Raw genomic sequence first — 26,058 nt, 5'->3', positions numbered from 1 at the left:
AGCGCGGAGCGGGCGCGGGCCATGGCGCTGCCCGCGGAGCTGTGGGCAGAGCTGCCGGCCGAGAGACGCATCTTCTGCTCCGTGCTGCTCTTCTCCTGGGCCGTCTATCTCTGGGAGGCCTTCCTGGCGCACCGGCAGGTCGGCGGGGACGGGCGCCCGCGGGCCGGGGGCCGGGCCGGGCCCGGCCTCACGTGGCGGGCGGCGGGCCGGGCGCGGAGCGGGGCGGAGCGGCGCGGGGACCGGCCTAGGATGTCGCCGGCCTGGGGAGGGCCCGGCCCCGTCCCGGCCGAGGCGGCGGGGCCGGGCCGGGCCGTGTCAGCCCCTCAGGCCGCAGCCGGCGGGGGAGAGCGCGGTCGGAGCGGGGGAAGGGACTTGCCGTGTCGGTCGGTGTCCCCGCGGGGCTGGGGGGGGGCTCGGAGCCGGACGGCCGAGCCCGGCAGCTCCGCCGAGCCGGGTCCTGCCCCCCCGGCGCCTGCTCTGCTCGCGCTTGGCCCTGCTCTGGACCACGGGTGATTTCTGTGGACCGGCTGCCCCCCCCCGATGACCCGGTACCGTACCCTGCTTGTTCCAGCGGGGCGGCGGGGACGCTCCGCCGCACATCGGTGAGTTCGGCGAGTCTGGAGGGGTGTGAAAAGTGCGGGTGCGACGGGGTAACCAGCAGCCCAGCACCCGCCCAGCAGCTCGATTCTCCTCTCCCAGGGCAGGTGAGAGACCAGGAGGAGCAAAAATGAGAAAACTCATGAGTCAAAGTGAGGACAGTTTAATAAGAGAAGGAGAAAAAAACCCGCAAGTGCTGCAGAGGCAGGTGCTCACCACCTCCCGTAAGCAGGCTGATGCCTGGCCTTGGAAGTCAAACCCTCCCTTCCCTTACTTTTTCCTCTATTTCGGTTTTTATTGCCGAGGATAACGTAATACAGCATGGACCAGCCCTCTGACAGCTCAGCTGGCCTGGCTCTGTCCCCTTTTAGCCTCCTGCCCACTGCCAGCCCGCTCAGTGGCGGGGAGAGGGAGAAAGCCAGGACAGTGGCTAGCAGTCGCCAGAACACCGGTGTGTTATCGGCACTGCTTTGGGCACAAACGCAACGCACACCACCATGCAGACTGCTGTGAAAAAACTAACTCAAGCCCAGCCAGGCCCAGCCCAGCCGGGAGGGCAGGAAGGAGCACTGGAGGCTCCTCAGCCTTAGGTCAGCTGAGCCTGGCACTCCGGTCAGAGGAGGAATGTGTTTTGGAGTGACAAAGGGTGGGAGCTTTCCCTTTGAGAAGAGAGAAATACACTGAAACGAGATAAGGCAGTGCATGGAATAAGGACTTTCAGCCTTTAAAAATTTTTGAGTGGCGAGTTCTCCGCAGAAAGTGAAATAGCACCTCAGTTATGCAGTGACATCATAGCTGTGTTCTGTAGTGAAGTGGCATGGTTTGCATGGGAGGGTCTGGTATTTAGTTTCAAGCTCTGCTTGGTCATTATTGTGCTGCAGTAAGTCACATCCTGTGGAAAAATGAGTTTGTGTGATCTTTATACAGTGACTATATTGGAAATAAATGAATATGAAGGCAACCCACTTTCTGGTTATAACATAATTATTATGCTTCAGTTTTATATTTGGAACTTGATAGAAAACAGAAATTTAGGACTATTTGTAATTTTGTGGGTTGGGTTTTGGTTGTGGGTTTTTTTAACTTTCTGTGGTGGTCCATGGGATCATGCTGTGTGTTATTTTTAAATCTTATTTATCTCCCTAAAAATATTGGAGGTAGACTTTAAGTTTCTTTTTCAATTTTTCAGAGACGGGTGTATAGAACAACAACACATGTACCACGGGAATTGGGACAGATCATGGATTCAGAAACATTTGAAAAATCTCGTCTGTATCAACTGGACAAAAGTACTTTCAGCTTTTGGTCAGGCCTGTATTCAGAGGTTGAGGGCACTGTAAGTACCTGAGTGGCTCTAGCATTCATATGATACTTTTAATATACTTAAAATGTGAAATACTTTGATTCTTAGTGATCCTGTGCGGCTGCACTGTTGGCATTCTGGTGTCTTACACTGAAATTTGGAAGGCCTGGGATTCTGCGTTTCTTGTTTGTGCCTGGATTTGCCATATAAAAAGGAGTAATTATTCAGAGAGCACATCATTTCTCTATGCAGTGCTGAGTCATACTGCACAACTGCAACGTATATTATATTCTTGTGTTTTAGTGGCACAGCTGACCTATTATGGTTTCCCCTGCCAAATAATTAAGGAACATTATAATTATTTTAAATTGTTACAAATACAGACCTTTTTCTGTGTTTGGAGGGATGCAACTACTTTCATTTTTAGATAAAATATAAGTAGAAGGAAAAGCCTGTGAGAACAGGAAGAGTACCAGTGGATACTTCTTAAGGGTAAGAACAATTATACTGGGCGAATAATGTTTGCGTGTATCAAAAACCAGCCACTGAGTTAGAATTAGAGTATTTACACATGTGATACACAAACAGTTTTACAAGGAACCTTTTCTGCTGAAATGCACAGCTGGGTCAAAAACGAATCCTGAAATGCCTGGCGTTGCAAAATACAATTAGAGTATGATCTATGACATGGTGAATTTAAGGAAGCAAAAAGATCAGTTACAAAAGATAATGAAAGCAGTACTGTAAAAGAGTGTAAGTCATGTATCTGTATAGCTGTGATGTGAAACCATCGCTTCAGAATTGTGACCCCTCTAAACTCCCACATTTCCTGATCCCTTGTGCAGCCTAACCTGTACATTGTTTCATTATGTATGAACTTACAAAAATGTTGTCAGTACAGCTGTTGCATTCTTCTTGTTGGGCTTTTTGGTATGCTGAGTAGAACTCAAGACAATTTTTATGTGAATTTGAGAAGTTTCATTTAATTTGAAAAGTGAAGCTGTCCTCCAATGGTGGATTAGTGGACAGAGTGAGATGGTGCCACCTAGGAAGTGCAGCAAGTCAAAAGGTTCTGAGGCTTTATCTTGATTTCAAGAGTGCTATCCAAAATAGCTTCCCTTGTTGTTTTAAGGGAAATAGACACCATTGGAATGAGCCTCTTTTGCCACTGAATTTAGTGCCCTGCTAAACAAAGAGCCGTATCAGAGTCTGTGCTTATCTTCACCCACTATTGTTATGATCCCCCACAACATTCTAGGGGCTAAATTGGAAAGATATGGGTATGACAGATAGACTGTTAGATGGATAACGAACTGGCTGGATGGCTGCGTCCAGGGAGTTACAGCCAATGGCTCAATGTCCAAGTGGAGACCAGTGGTGTCCCTCAGGGGTCAATGGTTGGATTAATATTATTTAATATCTTCTTCAACAACAGAGACAGTGGGACTAAGTCCACCCTTGGCAAGTTTGCAGGTGACACCAAGCTCAGTGGTGCAGTTGATATGCAGGAGGGAAGGGATGCTGTTCAGGGTGATCTTGAGAGGCTACAAACCTCTTGAAATTCATCAAGGCCAAGTGCAAGATCCTGCACCCGCATCAGGGCAATCCCCAGTATCAGTACAGGCTGGAGGAGGAATGGATTGAGAGCAGCTCTGCAGAGGAGGACTCAGGGGTACTGGTGGGCAAAAAAATTGGGTATGAGTTGGCAACGTGCACTCGCAGCCCAGAAAGCCAACCATATTCTGGGCTGCATCAAGAGAAGCATGGCCAGCAGGTCGAGGGAGGGGATTCTCCCCCTCTGCTCTCATGAGAGCCCACCTGGAGTACTGTGTCTAGCTTTGGTGTCTCCAGTACAAGAAAGACACGGGCCTGTCAGAGCAGGTCCAGAGGAGGCCACAGAAATGGTCAGCATGGTGGAGGCACCTGTCCTGTGAAGAAAAACTGAGAGAGTTGGGGTGGTTCAGAAGGGGAGACCTTCTTGTGGCCTTTCAATACTTAAAGGAGTCTTATAAAAAAGATGGAGAGAGACTGTTTGCCAAGGCCTGTAGCAACAGGACAAGGTGCAATGGTCTCAAACCAAAAGAGGGTAGGTTTAGATTGGACATGAGGAAGAAATTTTATACCATGAGGGTGGGGAGGCCCTGGCACAGGCTGCCCAGAGCAGCTGTGGCTGCCCCCTCCCTGGAAGGGTTCAAGGCCGGGTTGGACGGGGCTTTGGGCAACCTGGGCTAGTGGAAGGTGACCCTGCTTATGGGAAGGGGGTTGGACCAGATGATCTTTGAAAGTCCCTTCCCATCAGACTTTTCGGTGCTTCTGTGCCAGTGTAGGAAAAGCACTGCCTTTACTTTATCTTGTGACCTTTTCTTTCTGTTCTGTCCCTGTTACTGTAATAACAGGTCCACAATGATTTTGGCAGCTGATGGATCTGTTAAAGGAGTTAGTGCATCCAGCTGTCTTCCACAACTGAGCCACAAAACCCTGGTGCTTCCTAAACACCAGTCAAAACCAGTAGCTAAGTCATCTTAGGTTATGTGTTGTTCCACTGTTTCTGATGGTGATAAACATCAGGGAAACAGTTATGTCTCTAGCTGCTGCTGCTGTTATCAAATTGATTGTGGTGCTCTGCTTTTTGTGTGCAGTGACACTGATGAACAAAAGCCAAGTGAAAAAACATAGAATATGTGAGTTAAAGCTCCCAGCTAGATAGTTAATTGAGCATGAGTCAGCTGAGATATTATATGTCCCTATTCTACAGGTATCACCAGTCATTTTCATCTTCTGAAGGAGAAGTTAGTGTCCCTACTTTGGCTTGATGGGTTCTGGTTTTGGGATTCTGTATCCCAGAACTTCTGGAATTTGGGATTGGGAGTGGGCTGTCCCAGGAGGGTTGCTGATGGGGCTGCAAGCTATTGGATGTCCCAGCTTTGCCTGCATTCGCAGATTTGCTACAGAGGTTGCAGAGCTTCGTGGAAGCAAGGTAACGCTTGCAGGTGTAGTGGCTACTACAGCTCATTTCTTCATTATGGCTCCATTAATATAAGTTTTGCTGAGCTAGGGCTAAATAATCTACAACCATATAGTTTCCCTGATACCCAGACACCACTGCAGAAGGGTTTCTTCATCAAGTTCTGTAGATCATTTTACATGACTTCTCTTGATGCTGGGCATTCGCTGGGCACTTCCTTCTTTGCAGCATTGCCGTGGACTTTGAAAGGCTGTCACTTGTATAGTTTTCTTAACAAATTTTATGTTAAAGTCGCAAAATTTGTGTTTGAACACTCAGGTCCCATTTGGAAGATGTAAGAGAAGTATCATAGCCAGCTGTGAGCTTTGGAAAAGATCTCCAGCTAGTCCTCTGCTGCCCAGGAGTTCAGAACTCCTGTCATTTAAAACTGTGTTCCTTGTTAACACACTTCTTATCTTCCCTTCTCCCTAGGAAAGCACACCCTCAGGTTTCTCTGATTATTTTGTTCCTGCAAAGGGAAAATTACACTTGAATGGAAATTCCAACCCCCCACACCCATCCATTATCATTCCAGGACAAGAGGTTTTCTTGGAAAACTGAGAGTTGGAAAACATCCTTATGGTACCTTACTTTGGTGTGTTTTAAAGATCAGAAGAAAAATCTAGGTAATAGCACTTTTCCAAACTGCACTAATTGGTCTAAAAAATTAGGCAATCTTGGAGGCATATAAAGCTGCTTCTGGTCAGTAATGTCAAGTACACACTGAAAAGCTTGGAACAAAGTTGAGAGCTGAATTAGCAGCTAGAGCACTTGGAGTGATAAAGTAGCCATTACCTTTGGGGTAGTCCAAATGGTAGGGACAGAGAACTAGTGTGATTGCTTTTTGAGATAATAGCTTGTGAAACATTGAGAACTTCCAGCTGTGTACAGGGGATTTAACAGAGACACTGAATATCCAGCTCACTCTAACCTTCTGTCTGCTGCTGACACCTCTAGACTTGATACGCATCTTCTTGGCTTTTGAGAACTTACTCTCAGTTGTACTGAATTTCTGCTGGCTTCACTTCAGACTTGAAGGAGAGCTTGTGTTTCCAAAAAACCCTGCCTGCTTCTTCCACTTACCGTGATCAACCTAAGAAAGAAAATGTCATAAATATACAAACCTTTTCCTGCATCCCCTTATGCTGTCATGGCTGCAGCACATTTCATAATAGGGAAAATACCTCCAGTCTGAAGGCTGCAGCAGTGGGATTGTAACTAAGGCCATTATTGCTCATTAGATTTCAGACAGCTTCTTCATATCTTCCTCATTCCTGAGGCCAATTGTATGAGGCTCAACAAGGCTCAGGGCCGGGTCCTGCTCTTGGGTCACAACAACCCCACACAACGCTACGGGCTTGGGGCAGAGTGGCTGGAAAACTGCCAGAGGAAAAGGACCTGGGGGCGTTGGTCGGCAGCCGGCTGAATATGAGCCAGCAGTGAGCCCAGGTGGCCAAGGCGGCCAACAGCACCCTGGCTTGTGTCAGGAATAGTGTGGCCAGCAGGACTAGGGCAGGGATCGTCCCCTGTGCTCGGCACTGGTGGGGCCGCACCTCTAATTCTCTGCTCAGTTTTGGGCCCCTCACTACAAGGCAGACATTGAGGTGCTGGAGCCTGTCCAGAGAAGAGCAACTGGTGAAGCTGGGGCAGGGTCTGGAGAACAGGTCTGCTGGGGAGCGGCTGAGGGAACTGGGGGCTTTAGTCTGGAGAAGAGGAGGCTGAGGGGAGACCTTACTGCTCTCTGCAACTCCCTGAAAGGAGGGTGCAGAGAGTGGGGATGAGCCTCTTAAACCAAGTAACAAGTGATAGAACAAGAGGAAATGGCCTCAAGTTGCACCAGGGGAGGTTTAGGTTGGATATTAGGAAAGATTTCATCACTGGAACAGGCTGCTCAGGGAGGTAGTTGAGTCACCACCCCTGGGGGTATTTGAAAGATGTGTAGATGTGGCACTTGGGGACACGGTTTAGTGATGGACTTGGCAGTATTGGGTTAACGGTTGGACTTGATGATTTTAAGGGTCTCTTCCAACCTAAACAATTTTACAATTCTATTGTACAATCAAGCTGATACTCGCCCTGATGTGTAGGGTACTTGCAGCTGCTTCTCTGCATGTATGTGATGATGAGTTATTTCTCCTTTCCATGATGTTGAGCTGTGTCTTTCTGTTTCCCAGAATCTGTCCTGGGATTATCAGATTACAGCAGAGGTAAAGTGAGGTGGCCTTTGCTCTCTGGGTTTGTCACTTGTGTAGAACATAAACTGCATCCTTTATTGGCTTTGAGAACTGCCTGAACTTGAAAGAGGCTGTTGTGGCCAACGCTGATGAAACTGGATGACAGTTTTCCCACATTTTGCTTTTAGTAGGTAGAAGTATGATTCATTAACCTAGCAAGTTAATTGAAGGGGAGATGCTCTATTAGAATTACTAGTATGCTCTATTTTAGCCATTAATTATGTGGGTTTCTTTTTAACTAGTAAATTGTATCAACATCATGCTAATAGCTGTCTTGGTTCAGGGATTGGTACTTCTGGGAGTTCCAGCTCTGAAATTTACAGGTTACAGCCCGCAAAGGAGAAGCAGATTTGCTTTGGTCCCTTCCATCTCCTGCTGGCTCTCAAAATGCACCCTAACAGTTATAACAGTAAGGCTTTTAAAAATAAGTAAATAAAAACCTGGTACTGTCCGTACTGGAAGGCTGCCTACTTGAAAATGATTTTTATATATATAGTGATGTATCACTTGCTAAAAAAGTAAATGTGAAGCATTTGGAAGTCAAGCTGTTTAACAAACACTACCAGCCCCTTCCTTGAACTGCAGTTAGCACTTGCTTCAGTAGCTCTGCCTCAAGCATTTGTTTCTTTGATGATGGGGTGTCCCGCCCAGTCCGCAGGTTCCTTGGCAGCCTCTGTGGCAGGAGGCACTGAGCAGCAGACACAAGGAGGAAAGTGTGAAGCTTTCTTAAAATGGCTGAAGCAGCACTAATACTGAAAGTGAAATTACAGCCTTGTTCTGAATGCCTTTCTTCAGCAGGGAATGCAGGCAAGACTGCCCCAGTGCAGTTGAGTTGCTGCATCATGCATACGCCTCCTAGAGATGATATATTATACAACTGTAGGGCAAGTGAGTTTTAAGGTCTTCTGAAAATACACCTTATGTCTGAGTCAGTATAGGAGCAAAGTCTACAGTAAACAGGCTTGGAAACATTCTAGTATTTCCCAGAAAATAAAAACAAAACAACAAACAACCTTGACTTGATCTCTACTTCTGTAAAGTAAAAATGAACCACTGCCAAATATTCCAGGCTTTCTTTTTGTACTGATTGAAGTGGGACAAAATTCCTAATCATAAAACTTTCCTCATTCATCCTTGAAAAGTCCTTACCATGCTCAAATTTTAGTAGAATAAGATAACAGTCTGTTTCATGTTGCCTCTGTGGTACGTGTTTTTGTTTTCAAGATGATTCTTCTCTCTGGAGGAATTCCTTTTCTCTGGAATCTGTCTGGTCGGATCTCTGGTCGTGCTGGGTTTGGACCAGAATATGAGGTAAGCAGTCTTGAAATTTTAGTAAAAACAGTTGGTCCACTAACTGTACCAATAGAATAATTTGTATTTTTAAGCTTGCATTTACTTAAAGTGGGATTTAGCTAGAATAAAATTAGTAAAAATAACAGATATTTTCTGGTGAACACGATGATTGGGAGAGTTTGAGAGCTGATAACAGTATGTGACTTTTAAATTAGCTTACTAATGTTAAAACATACGGATTTTCATGTTAAAAACATACAAATCTCAAAGTTGCTTGAGTCAAATGAGGATGTGGGTTGGATTTTGGGGGGCTTTTTGTTTGGTTGTGTTTTTACTTATCCTAGATGTGATCTTTCTGCACAGTAGAAGAGCAAAAACTTTGAGGCTACTGTTTATGTTGTCTTTGTGCAGTGGATGAGGCATCTATCCAAATTCTTGTCCCAAATCCTTAGTTTTTATTTAAATCTGTTTCATCAGTGTATTTTTTTCTTTAACATAGTAAGCTGTTCCAGTGATCAGTGATCTAATCATCACAAGCATGTTATTTCTGACAATTTATCTATCTTCATCTTCTAACCAGTTTCAGTTAAACCACTGGCATAAAATCTATTTAAAACGCCCGGAATATTAATGTTAGTACAGGTCAGTAAATATCAGTTTGTTGGTGGTTTTTTTTTTTAGATTGTTCAGTCATTGGTGTTTCTGCTGCTCGCAACGCTCTTCAGTGCAGTGACTGGTCTCCCATGGAGTTTATATAACACATTTGTCATAGAAGAGAAACATGGCTTCAATCAACAGGTATTGTAGATAGCACTTGTACTCACCTTGCATCGTCAGTAGGTTTGGTTGCTTAGATGGATGGGTATGTCCATATCTGTGCCAAATATTTTTGGTTTTGGGAACATTTCTACTCTCACTGCATAAAAATAAGAGCAGTGATAGTTTGTGACTGTTGCAGAAATACCTGTGCTGCTCCAAGCTCTGAGCAAAGAGAAGTATGTATTCTAGCCATGGAACAAAGAGCACTTCATGCGTCAGCTGTTCATTTTCGGATGGACTGTTCTTTGCCCTTCATGTGCCCTTCATGGGAAGTCTGGATCACTGCCTTGGCAGGGGCAGTTCTGATTCATGGACACTGAACAAATGAAACAAACCTGAGAAATTACTTTCCTCCTCATTTTTCTTTGCTTATTGATTTCTCTTACTAAGTTGGAGAATTCAGCTCTTTCATTTGTACTTCTGTTAGGTACTCAACACCAGCCCTGGCTTTCTTAATTTCTCCACCAACTTAGTTTAACCTGTTTCAGTATCAGTTTCTCAGGAGATCAGGTTTTTGTTCTGAGAGGAACCTCAATCTGGGACACATCATTAGCTATTTCATTCCAGGGCATAAGACTTGTTTTCTGCTTTTGTACTTAGCTTGTGTTGTCTACGGTACTTTTGGTTCCAAGTCTACTAGGAAGTGTTTTTTTTACAGTAGAATGAAATTTAGGTGGGTGGCAGTTGTCAGATAAAGCTGTTCGGCTCATTTTAATAACAGTAGCAATCCTGTGGTATTTGCCAGGTTCATCTTCCTGTTTCTATGGAGGCAGGACCTAAAGAAGTGGAATCAGTTTGTTTCTAAACTCAGTATATTCCTGGCAAATTGATAAATTGATATTTCTTACTCCTTTTTATAAAACAAGTAAGAAAATAAGTGAGAGAAAAAGCTCTGAATGCAGTGATCCAGCGTACAGCCTCTGTCAGTCATCTTTCAAACAGAAGTGTGTAGATCCTGACACATCCTGTATTGTTTTGGTTCATGTCAATTATTTAGTGGCATACTGTTTTCTTTCCAGGGAAGCCCAGCTATGAAAATTCTCACTACACAGTTTTGCTTTGACATCTGTGCGTATTCCTGGAAACTGCAAAGCTTGTTTGGTTCTCTTCCCTCTCCCCACCCTGATGTTTTGATACTGTACCAGTGGCGGCTCCAGCTCCAGTCTTTGGGAAGCAGATCTGAAGATTGTTCTAGTTAGTCATAAGCCTTGAGCTTGTGGCCAGCTCAGAACTCTTTTTATACTTCATCTAGCTCTCTAGTCTTACAGAAAACCCTTGTGCTTCTAAAAACTTATGTTTAACTCCTAACAATCACTTTTTTCTCTCACCAGCAAGTAAATATTTATTGGAATGATGGCACACATGGCCATTCATATCCTTTGTCCTGGAGATCCCCTCTCTTCTGCTGACTTTACAGTCATCATACTGGCAAATTCCCTATCAGGGGAGGAAGGAATCATCCCATGTTTCCAGAGCATGAGTCAAGCAATCTTTTCTTTGGGGAAATATCTGTTGTATTTTGTTTCTTCTCTGACTGTCACTTCTGTTCTGCAGCCCTCAAAATTAGGGCTGGCAAAGTCTTAATTCTTGCAATGTGCTTATACCCTAGCCCGGCCTATCCATCCTTTTGACATTCAGAATCCTTAAATATGCATCAAAAGCCAACTTTCAGTGTCTTCTCTCATGTCAATCCTGAGTAGTTGCATCAGGCCTGCACCTTGATTGTCCCTTCTACCTTAGTGAGGAATAAGTTCCATCTTGGTGCCAGATCTGCAAGCCCTTTATGTCCAGGACACACAACTCCAAAGACTGTCAGTATTGAGACTTGTAAAGCACTAGAATTAGGGCAAACTAGCAGAGTAGCTGATGGATGGAGAGCTTGACTTGATCAGGCCCTACCTCTGCAGAAGCAACAGAGGGTCAAACACTGAACAGCTCAAGCTTCTTTACAACTGTCTTGAGAGCTTGCAGAATCCATGCGGTTTCTTTGTGTGCTTTAGGGAGGGTGAGGAGGATCCTGGGTATATCCTCTGAACATTTTCTCCTTGGAGCTGTGCTCTCTGGGCGCTTCACTGTTGTCAGTGTAAGCATTGTGCCTAATCAAATGAGGAAAGGAAGGCCTGGCACCGACACCTGTCAGGGGTGTTAAGTGCTTGACTAAGCCACCTGCATGATGTCTCTAACAAGATTTTTTTCACTGCAGTGGTCCTCATGCCAAGAACTGAAGGCTGAGTCCAGATCCCATCCAATTTGAGGTACCAAGTATTTTACAAATGCAGTCCAATCTCCATCTTTCATTTCAGACTGATGAGCTAGGTCCTTTCAGTGAATGAGCCAAATTCACACCTGGTGCCAGCCCAGACTTTGGAATTCCCAGTAGTGATTCTCAAATGATCTTCAGGTACTCTATTCTTCCATGGGAGTGACTTGCTGAAAATGAGGATTTCTCTTGAAGTCACATCTGCCTTAGAAAGCGGGAAAGAGGTGGGGCAAAGATGAAGGCTCTACTCCTCCTAGAGTGTGGAGCTGGAAGTAAAGAAAGAGTTAAAATGAGAACTTGAACTAAATGGCTTGTAGCTGATGTGTTTCAGGAAGTCTAGTGGAAACAGCCCTGTCAGCAGCTTCTGTTCTTGTAGGTTATATTAAGTGACTGTTGCTCTAGCTGTTTACTAAGCTCAAAAATGAAAAAGCTATGTAATGGGCCTTTTGCTGGCTGAGCTATGAAAGTAATAAAGGAAGAACATACTGTTTGTATTTTGTTTTCTCTCTCTTTATTGTACCAGTTTAAAAGTCTTGATCAAATGGAAGTGTTTTTTCCTTTGTCCAGGATGACCCACAGAGTCTCTTTCATGCTTCTCTGCACCGTTTTCAGGAAAGGAGCCCTGCTTAGTGTGAATGAGAGCCACCAATCTTGCTGTTCTAGTTACAGAACTGTTGGGAGTATTAAAGGCAGGCAAGGAACAGTATCTTCTGGAGTGCTCTGTTTGTGTGGGCATGTGTTTATACAGTTGTGTTACTGCTGATACTAATGGTCGCTTAGCAGGAACGTATCACCAGAGCACTCACTGTGTGATCACAGTAAATATGGCTACATACAGAATAGCCTAAATTTGTGAGTTTATGTCTGATTTGTGTCTCCAATAGCCATAGAAGTCTGAGGTGTCTATCCAAATTCTTGCCCCAGATCCTTATTTTTTATTTAAATCTGTTTCACCAGGTTGGTTTTTTTTTCTTTCCAGATGAGTTCCGTATCTTTAACGTAGTATGGGCTTTTTGATACAACCTTGTTGGGAAGGATCTTTACGTAATAACCCCCGTACTTCTGTGCCTTGCAGATAGCTCTAACTACTGAAGTGACAATCCCAGAAAGAGCTGGTTGGGGGTCTAATCATGTTGCAGAGTCCCTAGATCAGATTCATTGAGGTAGAGATCTTTGAAATTTCTGTTGCTTCTATTAAAGTTATGCTAATTTTAAACCCTGAGACAGCTGCATCAGTGCATGTCAGTGAAAGCTTGTAGTAAAATGTCTTTCTTACATCTAAAAATATTTAATAGGGCTTCTGTATATTTCCAGTGAAGACAATCAGCTTAGTGGTTACTGAAGGTGAAGATGAGTGGAGGCAACTGTTCAAAGACAAAATATTCTACAGTAACCATGTTTCTTTAAGAGTTTCCTATTCTCTAAAAATCCCATCATGTCTAGAATATAGATTGGCAAAGGAATTAAGGGACAGATAATCTTAAATTTTTTTTCCTCCTTTAATGAAGTACATGTGTATAACACAAAGCAAGGGTTTGGGTCAGATCTTACTAAGGAAGAGTGCGTCTGCATGGGCATGGATCCGTGTGGATGTAAAGAGCCACAGCTACCAGGAGAGCAGGTGAAAGGGCGGTTCTGCCTTTTCTTAACTGACTCTTGATATCCTGATCATATCGGTCTTGCTGTTTTGCAATTTGTCTTGCTTTGTTTCTGCGCATCCACTAAAGGGATCAGTTCATTAACCATTGTGGCACATTATATTTATATTGAAAATATCACTGATATCCTTTCTTTACAGACACTGGGATTTTTTTTTAAGGATGCTATCAAGAAGTTTATCGTGACTCAGTGTATTCTGTTGCCAGTGACATCCCTTCTGCTTTACATTATTAAAATAGGAGGAGACTACTTCTTCATCTATGCCTGGCTCTTCACATTAGTTGTTTCCTTGGTGAGTATGACAATATGCTTGGGTTTCTTCCAAATGCTGGCTTGCTTACACGGCTGAGTGTGCTGAGGTTTAAAAACATAACTGAAAGGAAATGGAGAAAAACCTAAATCTGGGAATTTTAGTGTCTACAAACGTTAAGAGTGTGTCTTGCTCTCAGTGTACTTGCTCAGGAATTGTCTATATTGTTCATATTAATTGTCCACGTTAATGTGATACCTTATATTTTATCTAATACTGGAGTATCTTCATCACTTGAAAAATAAGAATTCAGAAAGCTTTAGAATAAATACTAGAAATAGAGCAGTGGTGGTAGGTTTTCCTTTTTCTTAAATCTAGAAAGGGCACAAGGACAATTGCCTGCAGTTTGGCAAGACAAGACAGAATGTGCTTTGGTCAGTAATGTTTCCATTGGGCTTTTCTTAAAGGTTATCAAACGTCAATCCTCCGTTGTGTTGCTGTGTACTGAGACGAGCAGCAGTTTTCCATTTCTGGTTCTGCTTATACAGCTGCTTTTATACACCAAACTGACACTTTTATACACTGAACTCACATTTTTGGGGCTTATGTTAAAAGGATCTTTTTGTATGCATCACAAGGATTTGATGTTTTCTATTGTTATGATAAGATCCAAAGTCTGTGGTTTTTTTCTATTTCAACATAGTGCTCTGCTGTCTTTGTGCTCAGTATGCTAATTGTTGTTCCCCCAAGGAAGCAATTGTAAAAGTACTGTGTATATATTAATTCATTTTTAGATTAAAAGAGCACCTTAACAAGTAAAAGAATTGTTACATTACAGTAATGTGATAAAGCCTGCCACATTAGCTTAACAATAAATTTGGGCCAATCAATTTTTAATTCTCGTGTCAAGTTCAGACTTTCTGGTAGAACTGAAGTGCATCATCAAGAAAATTTTTAGGAATACCTGGGTATGAAATCATGATTGTTTTCTTTCATGACTTAAGTAAGAATTGCTTTTTATTTTTCTCTTTTCCTTTCCTTCTCCCCACTGCTCTTAGATTCAGACCACTTCTCATACTGGACTTTCAATTTGTCAGCTTCCTTGCTAAAGCACAGGCAGTGGCTGGCCACATCTGTACAAAAATGTGATTGTAATGCTACATGGGAGGCCATTGCAGTTAACACAGGAAGGTCTTATTTCCCTCTTATTTCCCAGTAGCTGCACTGACTTTCTCAGACATGGCAATGTAGAAGGAATTGTGGCTCAGTTTAAATCATGACTACAGAGTCTTTCCATGATCCTGTTTTTATGGGATACAGATCTCATTATCTGAATTGTATTTTTTGCTTACTTGTATTTTTGCTTCATTGATGCCTTACATGTAACTGAAGTAAAACCTGTATGGGTTAATGGATTTCTATATGGCCACTAATTCTGGCATATAGTTACCAGTGATGTGTTTCTGAAGAACTCAGTTACAATAGTAGGGTAGCAAAAGTACTTCACTTAGGTGGTAAGTCTAGCTTACAGTTGCTACTTAGGTTTTTTTCAAGCTTTTTTTGTTTGTTGGCTTAATTATACAGTGTCTCCTGTTGTTTTGTTGTGCTGGCTCCTGCTTTCTGTAGTCGAGGCATCCTTATGCTCTGACATCTTCCCTGTTTTTGTCTCTGTATTCTGGAAAATCAAGTGTTAGGTCTCAAAAGTATCAGTTCATGTGTATTGAAATGACTGTTACAGAAAGATTTGTGCAGACTGATCAATACTTCTTAAAGAATTGTTCTTTTTCTTTCAAGCTTTGATCAGGAGTATACTCTTAAATCATAATTCAGCATTTGAGCTACTGCTCTGTCAACCTGAGTGAAACAGTCTATACTTAAAATTATTCTCCTGTAGCCTTATTATTTGCAAAATTGGGGAGATATGTGATATCCAGTTCATATTTTAAGTCTTTAGTCTGAAAGGCTTTAAAGACTTGCTTTTCATAGAAGGTTTAAGCTGAAATTTAAAAAAACCCCGGTAGTTTCAGGATTGAAAGAAGATACAGGATTTTCTGAAATGGCCTGCCCTCATTTGTACACTGATAGTGGAAATTTTTTTCCTTAGCTTCCTTTATACCAGTCATTGACTGCTTTTATTCTTGCCATCTTTTCTTTGAAATATATATTGTAAAAAAAGTTGTATAATACAATCTCATATGAGAAACTTTGAACATCCATTTTATAGTCTTTATCAAGCAAATTCAGTAGGAAGAAGAGATGTAGGTGAGTAGTACCTGGCACTAAACTTCAAGGTGAGAACCAGAACATACTCAGATGATGTTATACTGCGTTCCTTTCTCTGTCACTTTCCTATCATGAACTAGTAGTTCAGTTTTGCTTTGTCTCCCCCTCCAACTGAGCTGTCCATGTAGATTTTTCTTCCTGAGATCCTACAGATACTTTAGAAACTAATATAAAAAGGGTTGGCCTGTCCTTTACATGGCGTCAGAGCTACAGATTTCTGTACTGAAAGATCATGTAGCAAGACCAAATGGCTCTTCTTGTTTTGTGGGGTTTTTTTTCCTTCCCTCCTTTTTTTTTTTTTTTTTTTTTTTTTTTTTATTTTTCCTGAGGATTAAGTTCGTGCCCAGACAGTTGGTGCTTTTCAGACAATTGGCACTTTCAGGTGTCTTGCAACCTCATGATGTCACTGCAGCTTTTACAGGGTGTTGATCATGGTTTGAGGCCTTATGTGTGGGTTTGAACAGTCTTTGACATGCAAAATAAACCTTAAGAGGTGTTAGATTTACCATTTAGAGTTCAGTTTAGGAAAAATTCCAGTTGTAATCACATTCCATAACTCTGTAGCTATAGTTGCATCCTTCTACCAGTCTGTTATGCCTACTAATATCAAGGGTTTATCAAAGATTTAAAAACTTAAAATTACTCCCCGCGTACTGCATGGTCTGAGACGTGTCTGGACTGAAACAGACAGCTGATTTCTGCTCTGTAAAATACCCTCTTACACTTGCTGCAAAATATTTGAGAGGTTTAAACCCTTGTCTTAACAGTTACAGTAATGAAAATAACTTCTATTTTCTAGTGGTGTTTCATATTGATGCCCTCACTTGCTATGACTTTGGAGAAGTCAGTTTCCCTAGTTTCAGATTTTATCAGACTGTTTCAACAGAACAGATACTTTCAAAAGTCAAGGTACCTGTTTTCAGTGGAAAAAACCCTGTCAAGTTAACTTTGAAGTTAATGTTGATGTCCTTTTGCCTCTTATGTTCTGGTTCTTTTACACTAACCAGAATTTAAACTTTTTGTCAGTCCTTTTCTTTAAAGTAATCACTTTGTGAAGGTTCAGAGTATACAGGAAGCTTTCCTTCAGCTTTCCTTCTCATCACAGTGTTATTCCAGTTCTGGCTTTCTTATCTGGGTTGCATCTGCTGCCAGTTTGAAGAGATGCAGATGCATTGTAGTGATTTTTGGGACATGGCTTTTAATCGTTGTGGACCAGCAGCATCGGGCAGTCCCTTAGCCCTGCATACAACTGTGTGAAGGGGAAGAAAATGGGGGACGTGACATTTCTTGTCTGTTTTAGGCTGTGGCTATGCATGTTTGCAGAATTTTGAAGAAGTGGGACTTATCTCCTGGCTCAGTCAGTCTTCTGCTCATTATGAAACACCTCAGAGCTTTCCAGAACTGGTGAAGCGGGTGAAAGTGACAGCCTGTCACGGATAAGACCCCTGCTGCTGTGGTTTGGTGAACTGTCAGAGCAAAAGCACAGTTTACACTAGTTCTGCTAAGGACTGTAGATGGTAGATTAATCTGCCTACACCCCCAGCTTGCTATTGATTGCTGACTGTCAACGGAGTCAGTAGTTGTCTTCATAGATGGGATGACCCATAGAGAGCCCTGGTACAGATCACACTTCATACAGGGTTCTGCTTTATCAAGTGTTTTTTCTGAAATCGTGCTCTCTTTTTGTACTCATGCTCCACCTTTAGTACTAAACACATTTGTATGCCTTGTTTTTAATATCTGAATGTGTTTGCAGGTGCTTGTTACAATCTATGCAGACTATATTGCACCTTTGTTTGATAAATTCATTCCACTTCCTGAGGGAGAGCTCAAGCAACAAATTGAAACAATGGCAAAGAGCATTGACTTCCCATTGACTAAGGTGTATGTTGTTGAAGGTGAGATTTTTTTTTTTTAATAAAAAGACTTTGTAACTGAATTTGTGGATTTTTAGCTTCAACTGTGGGTGCTGTAATAGGGGAGTTGCTTATATTCCTCAGCTAGTGTAATACTTGTCAATGCCTGTACCACTTTGTTTCTTTTGCCTTGAGGTCAGAAAAGTGAAGCTGAATGTGCAGCCTTAACTCAGCATCTTGTTGGAAACGTTGTCTTGGCTCTGTGGGATACAAATACATAGCACAGTCGGAAATGGAAGCACCAATCAAGATCCCAATTTTAGAACTTTAAACCAGAGGGAAAAGGTTTCTCTTTTTTTTAATCTGTTCTAGTCTCAGTTTAGCACTAATTGTCTCAAACTCCTCGTTCTCTTTTCTTAGGTGATGGAGTATAACATGGAGCATGCCAGCTGCCATGTCACTTCCTCTCCACTTCTCTGTTCACAGAGCACCGTATTGTTTGTCATTTTCACTGTTACTCATTTTGCTCCCTTTTTGAACTTCATTTCAGGGACCTTCCCACATTTTCTTTTGGTTTCATGCCCCACCTGTGAGGATCCAAGGTGTTTTTATTTGCCTTGGTGAAAGAAAGCAGTATGAGATGGCATAAAGAATTGAAATGGTAGAATATAGCTGTAAGAGAGGGTGAGGAAGGCTTTATCTAGCTGGAAGCAGTGGCTTTCAAAACTTAGGGCTGGCCAGATCCAGCCAGTGCTCTGCCTCAGTGCAGCCAGGAACTACTACTATCGATATACTTGGGGCCCAAGAAACTCCTCTCTTTCCTAGCGAAGTTGAAGCTTTTCAAGCTTGAGAGTCAGTACAGAGGCTTGCCAAATAGTTTTTTCCCACATGCATTGCTGGCTGTATCCTTGCTATTAACCTTGGTGAAAGTTCTATGAGCCAGTTGTTGGTTCACTGGCACCTGTGTAGTGTGCTACTGCACTTGCTTCTTCAGCACTTCTGCATTTAGTGGCCGTGATCTGCAGTGGAGGGAGGCTGCCAAACCCCCATTTTCTTTCCTGGCATCCTTAAGAGTGTTGAGCCATCACCATTCCCTTCTGACGTGGAGGACTGGATGTGTGAACATCTTTTTGCCAGTGTTTTTCTGCACTCTGTCTTGGCTCTTCCCACTCCAGAACTGATTTGTTAGTAACTTGTGCAACCAAATCCTTTAATTTCAGGGTTCATCCTGTAACAGGCAGATTACAAAGATTCCTCCTCTACCAACACTTATTGAAAGATGAAGTTTTTTGATACGCAGATGAAAGGGAACACTGCAACTCTGTGGCTGTTCAGATTTCTTCACTGAGAGGGGACTGGAATACTGAGGCTTCATACTCTGACCAGCCTCTCCCTCTGCTGGTCTGTCTTGGTTTGGTGCTGAAGGTTGCTGTGAGCATACCGTGGGTTGGCTTCCAATGGAACAGTGGATATTTTGTGCCCTAAGGAGTTCATGCAGCTCATACATTTATAGTGAGAGTTGAAGGCAAACGCCTTCAACTTGAAATATCTTTCTTTTGTTACAAAAACTAGAGAAATCCACCTCTGCTCTCATAGAGACCTCTTCCAGTCCTGATGTTGCAACAGCTTCTGTCCACTGGCAAAAATAGGCAAAGTTTTAACAGCTGCTTTGATCTAGACATATTTTTAATCAACTGAAACAGTCCATGTTCCATGGAAGGAGATGAGTTTCTTGGCCCCAAGTATATTGATAGTGGAAACAGTCCATGGTTCAATTGATTGAGATAAAAGGAGCTGTAAAAAATTGCCTATTTCAAACAAGAATAATTTTGAGGGACTGCCTGGTATCAGTAGTTCATCTCTTCATCATCTTCTTACCTGTTTCTAACATTGATCCTTATCTGTTTCACATCATCTTTGCTGGGACATTAAAAGAATTCTAACCCCATTCATGACAGGTCCTTTGCCAGGAGGGCAGCACATGTTCTATGCAGAATGCTCTTTCCACTCTGAACCTGAATTTGCAGTAGAAATTGCTTTTCTTCTGTATATTAAATGTTCAGATAACTGCTCTTACGTTTTTAGTGATTACATGTTACAGATTGAAAAAATTTTGTACTGGAGTCAGTAAATGAGATCATCATTACTTAGACCATTTTAAAATATGCTTCAGTCTGCAAACTCTTTTGCTTGAGTTTGTCTACCATTCATTTGGGGACTTTGAGAATTCCTTTGGCAGAATCTGCTCTGTGTAATTGGATAGTCTTCAGTGCATGGGATTATTCAAATCATGGTCTTCTAATGTAAATGTTCCCCATCAGGTTCTAAGCGTTCTTCTCATAGCAATGCTTATTTCTATGGATTCTTCAAGAATAAGCGTATAGTACTCTTCGACACCCTCCTGGAAGATTATTCTGCATTGAACAAAGAGCCAGCAGAAGAAGATGGTGAGAATGAAGAGACAAAATCTAAACCCAAAGTGAGTTCATCTTTGTTTTTCATCATGTTACTTACATTAACTTCTTGGTGAGATATTCCCTTGTGTTTTCTGAAAGTTGTTTAAAGGTCCTGACGGAGATGCTAAAACCCCAAACTTAATGATTTCAGCACAGAAGTATCCCTGAGCTGCTAACTGGAATTTCTGGTGCTGTGCGAGTGGTGCAGATAGCACCAAAGAGACTGTAGGAATCCACAGGGGCTTTAGGAAAACATTGGTTCCCTGCATGTAAAACATAAGCCTTCCTTGTAATTGTTTGAATAAGGGATCTGTTCAGGGTTTTAGCTTGTTCCTTCTCTTGGGATTGCCACACTGAAGCTTCCCTTTGAAATAAATGTTTTGACTATCAGTGTGTCATTTGTCTGCCTTTTAGTACATGCAAGAATTTTGGTGCAAGAGGCATGCAGGTGCACACACACGTACAGATTCCACATGTGCATCCTCCTCCACCCTGGTCAAGAACAGGATGATGGTCTTTCATTGTTCTTTTCATTGATATGGGGAGTCTGCCAATGGCTTTCTGCTCTTGGCTTCAGGAGAGTGTAAGTTTGGTTAAAACTGATGGAATACTTTCTGAAGCGCCTGAAGGAGTAATTCTGAGACAAAAAGACTTGCCTCCTGCAGCCTAGGGTTAGGCCAATGTATAGATTGTTGTTCAGTCCACTTTCTGTTTCTTCTAACCATGTTGGTGGTGGAATTCTTTTCATCCATGGCTGGTGGGTGGGTGATGAGGGGATTTTGGGCTCACCTGCTCTAGTCATAGTGAGAATCATTTAGTCCATTTCAAGAGGTTCATCAGCTATGTTCTCAGTACACAAGCCCACATGCTTGCTTCTGACTTGCTAATGTACCTTTGAATGTACAGCTGGTCATCCTTCCTAAAAATAGCTTTAAGGCTGTCATAGCTTTTGTTGCGGAGGACAGGGATGTTGTCGTTAGTTTTTAAAGGAGCAGTAGTGCTTTCAGAGGAAGGCTACGTGCTGAGTGTTGAAAGAAGTAGGGAGAGGACTTTGCTCTCAATTCTCCACTGAAAGCCTGTGGCTCTGAATGTCTGCTTCATTGTAGTGCCTTTTCTTGAATAAAGAAACAGGATGAGATCCAGGGATGGTAGGAGAGTTTGGAAGGCAAATCTTCCAGTGTTCTTCCAGGTTTGCATGGGCATGTCTGCATACATAGAAATAAGAGAACACCATCTCATGACAGAAAGCTTGTTGAACTTAAAAGTTTGTGGGTTATTTTGTTAGTATCTTTTTGAAAAAGGCTTAATAAGAAATTATATGTGTGTAGCTGCTGGTAGAAGGGAACGGCCTGATCTAGGGACAGTTAAGTACCCTAAGGAAAAACAAACTAAGTAAGAAATGTTGTGTTGTGGTCAGTCATACCTGATACTACTTCTGCTTTGTTATTCCCTCAGAATAAGAAACAAGGATGTAAAAATGAAGAAGTTCTGGCTGTACTTGGTCATGAATTGGGTCACTGGAAACTAGGACACACTGTCAAAAATATCATCATCAGCCAGGTAAGTTATGAGAAACTGGTGTTTTCCTTGACCATTCTGTAATTACTGCTGTTTCTAAATGCCTGCTTCCAGACTTTTAAGTGTAAATTCTCACAATATGCTCTGTGACAGAAAGTTGGTTTGATTTTTTTCTTTGGTGTATCTACAGTGAACACACCCTAGTGCATTCTGTCCCCTCCTTGCTCTCTTTTTGGTAGAGAGTATGTGTGGTGCTATTTTAATTCATCTCGGCAGCCTTGTGAAGTTGGGACATATTTTTCTTGCTCTATAACACTTCTTCCTTGTCTGAGTCTCAGGGCCTTCTCCGAAGGTCCCTGCCTGTGTTAGGGATAGGACTGGATGTATCCTGTGTCCTGGCCTGCACTGGTTTAGGTGTTTGTCTCCAAGAAAGCTGTGTCTGAGCTTTTCCATCAGTCTTGTTCCTTGGAAAGCTGAGGAGGAGTGTGACTAAGCATTATGAAATCTGACACAGGAGGGCATTCTTACTTATTTAGATTGTATTCTCTTCCCTTGTGCACTGGTAAATGTGCCATTCTTGGTACATGCCCAAACAGGGGTGAACATTGAAGCAATCCCTAAAGATTGCCCAACCTCACCTTTGAAGAAAAGGATCTGGTGTTGTGTTTACTCGTGCATGTGCCTCTGGGTATTGCACAGTACAAGGGAATTCTCCCCCCCCCCAACCTCCCACTTCAAATTCTTTTATTTGCAAGGCACAACTATGTGCCTTCTGTTTAATTACTGTCAGCAGTCTACTATATGCTTTGGTGTAGGTCTGTCTTGTTCCCTGGGTATTGCTCATGTTTCTCTTCTCAAAGTTCCCAGCCCTTTTTTTGTTTCTTTGTTTGTTTCTCTTAGCTACCCTCCTATGCACCATCTGTAACTCTATCACGTCTTTCTTGAGATGTGTGCACCATTCCAGGAATGCTGTTCTGTTCTTTTTTTTAAGGCTATTCACAAGCTTTTCAGGCTGTAAACATCACTGTCAAGCTCCTCTTTAAGAAAATCTCTCTTCCCATTTCCACATTGGCTTTTTCTTACCTATGCAACTGAACACTTCAGGTTGCTCCTTCTCACTTTCTGCTTTAAGGCAGTTGCTTTCCAACTTCTGACATCAGTGTTGATCCCTACTAACTAGCAAGTATCTTGATGCTTTTGCCACTCTGCTAACTCAAGTAACTTTTGTCTTTGGGTCCACTTTCTAGGTACTGTTATTTTGCTGCAATAGGTAGGTTTTTATCTTCACTTCCAGAAATTTTCACAAATTTTCTGCAATGCCTTCTACATTTTCTCTTGTTTGTTTGCTGTCACAGCCATCCATCTTTTTTGTCTTGTGTGTTTCAATAACAAACAATAATCAGGCACCTTCCACATTACTCTAAAAAGACCAAACCGCCACTTGAATGGGTTGAAAAGTTACTAATCGCCTTCTGTAGAAAACTTAGTAAGGCACGGTCCTGCCTCTTGCCTCTGAAAAGCCAGGCAAGCACAGCGCTTGTACCCAGCCATGCATGGCTTAGATGGAAACATAGATTGTTTACAGAAATGGAAGTATGACACAGCACAACACATTTTGGTTGGTTTTAAACTTTTTTGAACCTATACTTAATTCTAAGGAGGTGAATTCTACCCTGTACTCCCTTTTCACTTGTCTTTTTGCTGTTTCATCTTCCTTCACTACTTAGACCTTTTTTTTAGCTCACTGACAGAAAATAGTGTTTCTTTACTGGTTGCATTTACAGAGAGTGGATAAAGGCCAGCTGTTTGTTCCTTTTTGTATATTAGTTCTAAACTAATGTATTTGGGGTTTTTTGTGGCATTTCTATGCAAATCTGTAATGTGAATACGCCATGTTTTAGACCTAGACAAAAAAACTCAATCACAAATGTTGTTTCCTTTCTCTAGATGAATTCCTTCCTCTGCTTCTTCTTGTTTGCTGTGTTAATTGGTCGAAAAGAACTCTTTGCTGCATTTGGTTTCTATGACACCCAGCCTACCCTGATAGGCTTGATGATTATTTTCCAGTTCATTTTTTCACCTTACAATGAGGTAAATTTTTTTCAAGACATAGATGCTGAAGTATCACCCTATTTAAATGATGATTTTATCTTGACTGGGGGGAAAGTTTCTAGGGGCTCTACTTGCTATCTCAATAAATAGAATTAGTGCTCCATGTTGGGCAAGACTCCCAGTTTCAGGTGTGGCCTGGATAAACCTTAGTGAGATCATTCTACAGCCACAGTGGTGCGTGGATGTGGGAAGGTAGATACAATAGTATTTACTGATGCTGTAAGGAACTTGCAAAGAGCTGAATTTTAAAATAATTTTTAATACATTTCTCTCCACAGGTTCTCTCATTTTGTTTGACAGTATTAAGCCGACGATTTGAGTTTCAAGCAGATGCATTTGCCAAGGAACTTGGGAAGGCTAAAGACCTATATTCTGCTTTGATCAAGCTAAACAAAGATAATTTAGGATTCCCTGTTTCTGACTGGATATTTTCAATGTGGCATTACTCCCATCCACCCCTTTTAGAAAGACTTCAGGCCTTGAAAGATGCAAAGCAAGAGTGACAGGAATCATTGCTGGTTCAGAGACAGTGCTTCCATCTCAGAAGCAAGGTTCAGAGCTGCTTTTTAATTTCTTTTTAAAAATCGAGAATGCCAATTAAGTGAAATGTTAACAGCACCACAGATCTGAGAATCCTGAAACAGGTATTAAATTATAAATTACTTTTTTAAACAGAAATAAAACTGTGGAACTTAATTCAGAAAAAGTACCGGGTGAAGACCTTCCCCCGCCACTGGCTTTTATCTCCATATCATAGTATAGACTTGTAAAGGGAGGAAGACAAAATTACAGACTTCAAAGCACCTATTTCTTCAGTTTGTGTATGCCTTGAACATTGCTTTTGATCCTTTTCCCATTCTCAGCATTCTGTGAACCTTCCCAGTCTCAACCCTCTTCACAATGAAGAGGGTTTGAGCAACTTGATTTCCTGTATATTAATACTTGTACTCACCAGTCACTGTTTTGTATTTTAAAAAGCTGAATGCAAGTACAGGCCTTTCTCCTGGAGTCATGTCTGTCGTAATTGAAAATGTTACTTAATAAAACCTCCTCTCTCTGAAGTGTGGGAAGAAGGATGAATTACAACTGAGGAAATGTACTACGTCTTCCTTGAAAATGAGCATTTGACAGTAGTAGCATTGTAATGAGATTGGGCGCCTCTTCCACTGTGCTGCTGGGCATGTGGAAGGATGTTATGGAGAATCAGGACAGGACTCACATATTAACAAGTTGCTACGTATCTGTTCTTCTCCCTTTTGCCTGTGAGCAGAATGGTTAACAGCTTTTCCACACCTCAGTTCCTCCATTTCTGTTGTACTTTGGCTAAATTTTTTGTGTGTATGGAAGTGTCCAGTTGCTCAGACAGTGTTTCAGAGCCAAACTTTCATTCTGAGGGGGTTTGTCCTCCACTCCATGGAGAGTTTTCCATTAATATGAATCCAGCTGAAATAGCAGTGCTGGAATACTTAGAGAATATTCCTCGTTGTTCTGATATAAATAGCCCAAGACACAGTTTGTTCATATAGGTTAGTGAAGGACAAAGTGAATAATGGCAGAAATGGCTTCTGCACTGATTATCTCAGATGCTTCTGATTAAAGGTAGAATTAAATTTACTTTTGTTGAAATAAAGGTAAAATTTAAATATAAGTTTGTATGTGCCCTACAAACATTCTGGACCAGACTGAATGCACATACTTCATTGAGTACTTAATTTAAAAAACAGATTTTATATCTGCAATAAATTAAAAAGCTCTGTACAAAAAGAAAACAATCAAAGTAAATTCTCATTGTTTCAAATGTCAGAGCATTCTCAGAGACTTTAATGTTAGCTTACATTTTCTTTTCTGATTATGGGGAACAATGCCTTATGAGATGATGTCTCAGGTGCAACAAGATACGTTGCTGGAAGCCCTTTGTATGCCTTATTCTAATTGTGTTTATACTCTAGTGAATATGAAGCTATACTGTAGATATGGACTTAGGAGACAGTTTTACAAAATGGGGAGCCTATATTTGTCATGGTAACTGCATTTAATAAATGGCCCTTAAAAGGATTAACTTGAATCTGTCAATTCAGTGGAGTAAATAAATACATCAAGTTTTGAGTCTGAGATGTTGGTTGGTGTAAAACTATGGAAAACATGTTAAACGTGCTCTGAGAAAAACATTTGTCTCACCCATTAGGTAAAACTCAAAAATTAATTTTGTGGCTATTTCAGAAATTTAGCTAAACACGAACAAAAGGAGAATAAAGTGAGATAATGAAGTATATGCCAGTTCCTACGGAACCATGAAATACTTTGGCTTACAGGTGAAGATAGTGTTGTTATGGCAATTGACTGTTGCTTCCTTTTCTTCCCTGTCACTGTTTGGAGCTGATCTCTGCAGTTCTCCCAGATGGATTTCATCATCT

General features: G+C 41.9%; 1 protein-coding gene across 1 annotated transcript; it reads left to right on the top strand.

Moving 5' to 3' along the window:
• Window positions 1-25,756, top strand: ZMPSTE24 (zinc metallopeptidase STE24). Its single transcript, XM_074926320.1, has 10 exons — window positions 1-138; window positions 1,787-1,933; window positions 8,363-8,449; window positions 9,113-9,229; window positions 13,309-13,461; window positions 17,459-17,600; window positions 19,880-20,037; window positions 21,470-21,574; window positions 23,480-23,623; window positions 23,923-25,756. Exons 1-10 carry the CDS (start codon window positions 22-24, stop codon window positions 24,145-24,147), a joined length of 1,395 nt encoding a protein of 464 aa, XP_074782421.1. The 5' UTR covers window positions 1-21; the 3' UTR covers window positions 24,148-25,756.
• Window positions 25,757-26,058: the final 302 nt, after the last annotated feature.

Source organism: Athene noctua, chromosome 24, assembly GCF_965140245.1.
Source record: "Athene noctua chromosome 24, bAthNoc1.hap1.1, whole genome shotgun sequence".
Taxonomy (NCBI): Eukaryota; Metazoa; Chordata; class Aves; order Strigiformes; family Strigidae; genus Athene; species Athene noctua.
The sequence above is the reverse complement of the archived record's forward strand: the minus strand, read 5'-3'. Positions and strand labels throughout refer to the sequence as shown.

Coding starts and splice junctions, on each gene's coding strand:
- ZMPSTE24 (XM_074926320.1), top strand. CDS start 22: ATGGCGCTGCCCGCGGAGCTGTGGGCAGAGCTGCCGGCCGAGAGACGC. Junction 1,934..8,362: donor ATTCAGAGGTTGAGGGCACT/GTAAGTACCTGA, acceptor TTTGTTTTCAAG/ATGATTCTTCTCTCTGGAGG. Junction 20,038..21,469: donor AGACAAAATCTAAACCCAAA/GTGAGTTCATCT, acceptor TTATTCCCTCAG/AATAAGAAACAAGGATGTAA.